Source organism: Bolinopsis microptera, chromosome 3 (assembly GCF_026151205.1).
Source record: "Bolinopsis microptera isolate Bmic1 chromosome 3, MBARI_Bmic_1.0, whole genome shotgun sequence".
NCBI lineage: Eukaryota > Metazoa > Ctenophora > Tentaculata > Lobata > Bolinopsidae > Bolinopsis > Bolinopsis microptera.
In genome coordinates this window covers 15,748,570-15,756,858 of record NC_087074.1, presented here as the reverse complement: position 1 = coordinate 15,756,858, position 8,289 = coordinate 15,748,570, and the positions used below count along the sequence as shown (strand labels likewise).

Below are 8,289 nucleotides of genomic sequence, written 5' to 3'. Positions count from 1 at the left end.
TAGGGTTAACCTTATAAATTGTCAGATCAGCTAGGGCTCATATAGCCTGGGTGTTCTTTGGTGATTGTGAATATCACACGGCTGAAGCAATCCTGAGTCCATAGGACTTAGAACTTTGATAAAATAATATGCAATTTGGTACTCTGTCGAGTGTCAGTGGACACAGTTAAGACACGGTTGAGGCACGGTGTGTTATCCGTGCCTTAACCTTGCTTACGTTAAAGTGTCCACCGACAAAGTACCGAACAGCTGAAATCAAATAACTTAATTAGGGTCTTATTTGATTGGCAAGAAGATCAGATACCTCGTACCTCACTTTTCTTATAACTTTATCTAATATCCAAGATTCCTGCTTAGTTACCATGACCACGACACCGTTACCTAACAACGCCGTCCAAGAGGGTGCTAATGAGAACAATAACGATGAATTACCCACCGCAATGGGTGCGCTATATTATATTTATCTATTAATAGATTTACAATACTTCTCTTTTTTAAGAGAATTGAAATATTGATACATAGTTGACTGAATTTCGCAACCCTTTGTAACGAAAGCTCTAACAGCGCCGTTTTCAGGGATGATGGCTACAGCTCTCTCCTATTCCGCTGACTCTGGCACGCCAGTGGATCTCTCCGTTGCTTCAGAGGTATTGAAACTGAGAGTGAAACTAACTATCATGCAACTCAATGACTAGAAGTAGTAGAATTTTTTGAATGATTTAACTTTATGTCACATAATCTTAAGTGTTTTAAACTTCTGTCAACTCTAATATTAATATATATTAATATATTGGGAATGTCACGTGCTGCGCAGTTTATTTTATAGTTATACGCAGAAGATGCGAACATAATCTTAACTGCCAATACAATAGTATCCATGAAGTAAGCGAACAGTGGAATCATCTAGTCCTCGCTGTTTTACAAAGGTCCAATGGTAGCAAGGTCCAATGTTAGCATATTCGTGAGACTTCGTGAAAGATATATCGCCTGCATTGGTTCACAAAATCAAGATTTACAAGAACAGCATAAATTCAATATAGTTATAATAAAATCGCTGTTAATAAGGTACCTACGAGGCAGAAGGTGACCCAAACGAATAGATGTGCTCGAATAATTTCTTTAAAGCCTTAACAAGAGTTGAAATCCCTAACTCGACTTATCACGTGCCTGTGTCTAGCGTGTGTCAGCCCTTGTGCATTAGCTGTCTAGTAACTGAAAAGACCTGAAAAGCGGTTACTGGAGGGAGAAGTGCCAGGACTTTTCACTATCAGTGTGTCCTTGTAGTCAGAATGAGCGAATTGGGATCCCTAGCTTTGTGGTGGGTGACTTCGATGGGGGACCTGAAAGCTTAACGAGAATTTCCTGGTGGTTTAATAGATCTTAGAGCTACGTTCCTGGTTCACCTAGAGAGGTTCGAGTTGGCAAGTCCCGACCGTTGCGCTGGCTGCCAGACTTTGGGGCCGGAGTGATATGATCCACCATATACGTCATCAAGTAATTAACATGCAAGCTTGAAGCTTGTGACGTATAGTTAGTGATGTGATCCATGGATTGAATATAATTGACCTAGAAATGGGCTAGATCTGGGGTAGAGTTCATATGACAACTCTGTACAAATTAAGAAGTGAACATGTTTTAAATTGAGACAATGTATTGGTTGGTTATAAAATGATAAATCGATTAATAATATAATACTTCAGAATACAACAAATTACTCAATATTATTACCAAAGTATTTCGCAACAGCGAACAAGTACTCAATCTTTGTTTGTCGTGTAGGAAGAACAAAAGTCGTACAGAATACTGCTGGAAATCCTCTTCTTTTTGGACGGAGTCTTTCCAACAGCAAGCCGATCCAGATGATAGTCTGTAACAACCTGTTGCTCCTTAATAGCACGAAAATATTCTTGAACAGAGGGCTTTGGGCGATCCAATTGTTGTGTTCTGCGAAGGTTCCTGTTGGTGGCAAAGGCTATGATTCTCACATCTCGGTCAGTCTTCCCATCAAAGAGGATAAATTGTTCGTCTCATCTCGTAGATGTGCAGGGTTATTCTGCAGCCTTCCTCTTGACCGTTGTAAGGAGTTCGAGTCTCTGTGGGGTAGCCAGATCCGAATCGTGGTTGTGTGGTTTACTTCCAAGGGAAAGAGTGTTGTCTGTTAGAGCGAGGTAGCACATGGCAGGACATTTAAGGGATTTGTTCTTCTGGCAACGCCAAGCAGAGGAGAGGACGGTGTCATCATACTTCTTGCTGCTTTAGATATATCCGTCAGAATCAAGCACCTGTTGACATCCTCTGAAACCGTTGAGGAACTTGGAGAAGGTAGGCATGACTGTTGATAGAATGCGATACTGCTACCTTCTATCACCCAATATTTATACCTAGAACACTAGATCGGCTCACTCCCCTTGCATGCCTTTGACACGTACGTCTCACATCCCTTGATACGAGAACCCCCCCCCCCCCCCCCCCCTTTAGCAAGGTTCCCGTCCCTTATGTGATCTACGATTCGAGCAGTCAGATCATGTTTACTTCTTAATGTACAGCTATGTTTTACAGAATTGACATGTGAACTCTACCCCAGATCAAGCCCATTTCTGTGTCAATTATATTCAATCCATGGATCACATCACTAATTATACGTCACTAATTGGTGATGTGATCTGACCCCTCTTTGGGGGCCGGATCAGTTTCCGGTCCCAAAATCTCCCAGTGGTTGCGCTCAACAAAAGAGCACACCTCCAGTTAGTGCCAACCAGGCCACACCGCGTGAGGATTTCGTGATCCACTATAGTTTTACAGTTTATGCCTTGGGAGTCGGGAGCTGGAGCTATAATGTGTTTCAAATATTTCTCAAAAAAATCCTAAACTGCTGTTTAAAAACCTCTTTATTTTCTGCTGACGTCTCCACTTCCGATATAAACCTGGTGGATTTTCTCGGTACCCATGATTCAACTAAAATTTATTGGTAATTCTTGTTCTACAGTCGAAATCGATTAGGCTGAGAGAATAACCACATACCACTAAAATATAAAAATAAAGTTTCGAGGCTTTTTTATACGGGAGAAAAGTTTTAGACTCAAAGACAGCAATAAAAGTGGGTCTTTATTATAACATTTTTTTTGCTATAACATTTACCTATAAATTTACCTTTAACTGAATTTACAGGTCACCTATTTCTGACTGCTGGGATCTGACAGTTGGAATATGTTTAAGATCCCGCAATAAAATTATGTAAACGTCAAAGACATAATTTGATTAAGTCGGGCCTGGAGCTAAAACAGAAAACAGCTCAAGTTTTAAAATCTTAAGGAAAGAAATTCCCGATCCAGGCGATTTTACTTATGAATATTAAAAACCGCGGACTAAAACATCAGAATAGCACCCAGAGAAGTGACTTTATTGCTTTCATCTTCAGCTATAACCTGCTTTAGATATCGCTAAAGGTTTTCCTCTTCTATTTTGCTCGAAGCGATTAAAATCCTGGGAGACAAAAATATGAAATAGCTATAGAATTGAATCAAATTGTTGTTGGTACAATATGTTATTGCATGTAAATCATGGCCAAACGCAGAAGATCACTTCGATTTTATAAATGCTGGACATATGATGTTACTCAAATTGAATGGCTATATTTTATCATTTAGGTCGTGGACTAAGGTTAGGATAGCGCCTAGTGTAACCAAGTAGTTATTACTTATTAGTAATACTCCTTCAGTCTCTACAAGCAGAACTAACGTGTCCGTCATGTAATAAAGCGTACGATCTGCCGACGGAGGAAAATGTAAGAGACAAAAGACCTCGAGTTCTGCCCTGTCTTCATACAGGTAAGAGACAAAACGAGTCGGGATTCCTTTCCTAAGACCATAGTGAACCTTGTGCACCCGTCAGTTAATTTCTTTGCAACAATATGGATAATTCCCCCACCATTCCTAACTCTTATAGTTTTACTTCATTGTAAATAAAGTTTAGATCATGGAGACCGCCCTCCGTAACGGTCACAATTTTGACACGAAGTTTAACAGTGCGAGGCATTTATACCATTTACGTGATTAACAACATGAGCGTCTACTCGAGGGAATCAGGAATAACTCGTCTAGTATATAACACTAAATTAGGCTGTTAAGACATGAAGTTTCCATTAATCCCCAGTTTCTAGGTGTCACTGCTTTTAATCGTAGTAACTAGTAATCTGTCTACCATCTTTCAACTATTAAACTTTGGTGAGACCATGATTATAGCTAGACCGAATGAAACAGCTAACGGAGTTAACTTGCTTACGAATCCTGTTTAATACTCACCACGAACTGTTTAATTCTTACCAAGAACTACCGATCAAAAAGCTAACCTCTATAACACGTTCGTAAACAGCTGGCCGCTAAAAGTCCGAAGTTGCAAAATAGCTACGCTAGAAACTCAAAATGTGGTAGCCAGCTTTCAGTCACTGATTACTTAACCCCCCCCCCCTTAACACTTACCCTCCCCCCTTAACACTTACTCCCCCCCCCTTAACACATAACCCCCCTTTAACACCTACCCCCCCCCTTAACACTTACCCTCCCCCCTTAACACTTACCCCCCCCACCTTAACACTTACCTTCCCCCCTTAACACTTACTCCCCCCCCCCCCCCTTAACGCTTAACCCCCCCTTAACACTTACCCCCCCCTTAACACTTACCCCCCTTAACACTTACTCTCCCCCCCCCCCCCTTAACACTTACCCCCCCCCCCCTTAACACTTACCTCCTTAACACTTACTCCCCCCCTTAACCCCCCCCCCCCTTAACACTTAACCCCCCCCCCCCCCCCCTTAACACTTACCCTCCAACAGTTTGCGGCGAGTGTTTAGAAGTATTGGCTAAGGAAGATGTAAAGAAGAAAAGTATTAAATGTCCTCGATGCCCAGAGAAGACTCTATGCTGCCCCGGCTGCAACAAGGGTAATTTTTTTAAATCTATCCAATTCCAGCTATTTTAATCAGACATTGTACGATGATAAAAGATATGATTCAAATCTGTTATTTTATTGCAATCGATAGAACTATTGATTGAAGTGCATCCCCAATCCATGTTAACAAGAGTAAACCCTCACACCATGTCTTCTAGGTGTGGGATATGCCCCCAAAAACCCCGAGATATTGCGTTGTCCGGTGTGCAGGAGAGAGGCTAGCATCCCAGGAGGAACAGTGCTGGGATTCAAGACGAACCTGCGTCAGATGAAGCTGCTTCAGATGGTGAAGCTGAGGGGGGAGCACCATGAAGGAAATGTCCAGTGCGTGGGCTGTGCTGAACTCGCCAAGTTAGTCAACCTCATTTATTGCAAACATGTCACTGTGACTGTAACATTGCAGATTCCCATGTTATCCCATATTATTCAACACAGAACAACACATTTCAACATAATTCAAAATTACAGATGCCACTGTATCGAGTGCCAAGAGAACTATTGTCAGAAACACGCTGATTTCCACGACCGGTCCAGAGCGACTTGTGATCATCACCTGGTGGTGATTGAGGATATTCTGGAGTCCCACCAAGCCTTCCAGATGCTACACAAACGACACTACTGTGAGTTCATAGTTATTCTCCGAAAATTGAACGCTTCTTTTGAATAAACTCACTGAATTAGCAAATATTGATCACACAGGATTCATGATTCCACAGAATTTAATTTGCTCCACTGCAACGTCAATCTTCCCGGTCAGGTTTAAGTCATCCTAAGGAACTGGTCTCCCTGTTCTGCAGTGACTGCGAGAAGGCAGTCTGTCCAAGATGTGCAATTGGCTTCCACAAGTCTCATGACGTCACCAGTATCGAGGAAGTGTACGAGCACATCAAGGTTTCCAATTTTGGCAATATTCGCGTTATAGTTATACTGATTAATCTAAGTGTAAATTCTTATGACACGTTTACTTCATAAATGTGCTTTCTGAAAACTGATGACTGATAAACGAATAAAATGTTCAAGCTTTAAATCTATCAACGGTTTGACAACTAAAATTGCGCACAAATTATAAACATATTTTTGTTGTCAGGTAAAAATGGAGGAGCTCAAGAAGAAGACAGAATCTAAAATTTACAGTCTCAAGTAAGTCATTTTGGATCACACTTTCTGAACGAAAACCAACAGACTGACCATTCCACAAAACTCGATAGGGTGAAACACATGAAAATGTATGAATATTAGCTAGCAATGAGTCTGGTCTTCGCCTTCAGGCAGAGCATAGTGAAGATAAAAAACGCAGAGCGAGAGAGTGATGTGGAGAGTCTTACTGCTAAAAGGAAGATCCAGGAGATGACGGAGCGCTGCATCAACTATCTCAAAGAAAGGGAGGTGAGTTACTGCTTATCTTACATTTTGTCTGATCTTTATAACTTTATAACATCTGATCAACATGTTAAAATAATCTGATGGAAGTGTTACCATTACCATGTAGTACCATGTTATTCCTAGTAAACCTTTGTATTTCAGCTCGAGCTGGTTAAGCAAGTTAATCAGAGATGTAGCTGCAATGATGATGTGATGAAGATACAGCTGACTCAGATCGAGGAGAATCTCACCAATCTAAAAGAGGGACAAGTAGGTTCACACCAATGAATAATCAGCTTCTTTTAATATGTTAAACTGTTTGTAGCCTCAATAAAAATAAAAATTATTTCTGTGACACCAGTATCAACCTTCAGGACTTCATATCAGCTGCATTTTCTAACTGGACTGAAGCGGAGATAGTAGCAATTGAAGATCAGATGATGGCGAAACTTGAGGAGCTTGCTGAGATTGAAACTCACAAGTACACATACCCTGTATCCAGAACTGAGTTCCGTAAGTAATTTGCACTTTAATAGGAGCGATTAAATCAACCCTAATTAAAACTTTCTTCAACCACATTTTAGGGTCTCAAGTCCCAATCTCTATTGAAAAATCTCGTATGAAAGAAGTTGATTCTTAAATATTTATTCATTCAGTTATACAATTCTTGTTCATCGTCATTTAAGACATGGTTTTAAGTAATACCATCCACTTTCCTAACTATCGGAAAGCTAAGCCAGAGCGGCAACTTGCTACCTATAAATCGTCTTCAAATAATTTTATCATACAGTATTCGCCCTCTATGACTGTTCATTTCAGTTGACGAAGGGTTGTCGGGGTTGACGGATGTGATTCGGGAACTTGGAAGCGTTATATCCGAGGAAAGGGTTAAGCAAGCAATCCACGCTCTGGGTCTCATCAGCCGTGAGAACACGCGCTCTGGAGTTGAGGTCCTGAGGACAAGCGCTCTTCCTCCTAGCAGAGAGGCATAATTTCATGGTTACGAACTAAGATAGAGTTATGGTTACTAATTAAGAGTAAGACAGAGTTATGGTTAGTAATTAAGATAGAGTCATAATGTCATGGTTACTAACTAGTAACTAATATAGAGTCATAATTTCATGGTTACTAACTAGTACAGAGTCATTATGTCATGGTTACTAACTAGCACAGAGTTATTGTTACTAATTAAGATAGAGTCATTGTTAGTAACTAAGATAGAGTCATGGTTACTAACTAGCACAGAGTCATGGTTACTAACTAAGTAGAGTCATGGTTACTAACTAGCACATAGTCATGATATCCAACTAGATAGCAGACAGCTTTAAAGCCATGGTTACTTAGTAGCAAAATGATTATCAGAGCAGCTTTGACTTTGAACTATGGTAGTTTTACAAATGTTTTCTTCGAATTTAAAATTCAGTTTTAAAACTCAAATTATAAATGGGATTATTATTGTATTTGCTCTCGTTATTATATCACAGTTGTGCAAAACGCATCCCACAACCTTGTAAAAGCAATTACCAAACTTCAATTTTTCGGGGCTTTTTACCTATTTTATACAACACTTTATGTACAGATTGGGAAGATTTTTCCGCAACTTAATAGATAATTTCATCAGTTGACCTGTTACCATAACTCTGACCACAACCCTAACTAGACTATCCAATAATGGTATGAAATCTTTTATCTTGATGAACGGACGCGGATAATGATTTAGGTTTACTTAGATAAAACTGATAAAACCAATAATTTCTCCTATGAAGGAAAAGGCCAAAACGGTTACCAAATTTCACTAAAATTAATTGGTGACTTTTATCACTGTTTACCACTACCAGTAAACTTGGTTCAGCACCACTTCTGTTCTTCTGTAAAATTAAAGCACCAATATTACCCTCTCATTACTGGGCCGCGCTCAGCCTGTCATTCCGCCAAATCTTTATTGTTAATGAACATAATAGCCTGGGGTCCTCAGGTAA

The 8,289-nt window shown here is 40.1% G+C and overlaps 1 protein-coding gene across 1 annotated transcript; it reads left to right on the top strand.

The window, feature by feature from the left end:
• Positions 1-349: 349 nt before the first annotated feature.
• LOC134812917 (E3 ubiquitin-protein ligase TRIM45-like) lies at positions 350-7,935 on the top strand. The gene is made up of 12 exons (XM_063820525.1): positions 350-444; positions 577-647; positions 3,719-3,827; positions 4,833-4,940; positions 5,107-5,299; positions 5,417-5,568; positions 5,706-5,839; positions 6,036-6,088; positions 6,217-6,334; positions 6,473-6,580; positions 6,685-6,823; positions 7,130-7,935. The coding sequence occupies exons 1-12, from the start codon at positions 363-365 to the stop codon at positions 7,300-7,302; spliced, it is 1,440 nt and encodes a 479-aa protein (XP_063676595.1). The 5' UTR covers positions 350-362; the 3' UTR covers positions 7,303-7,935.
• The last annotated feature ends 354 nt before the right edge of the window (positions 7,936-8,289 follow it).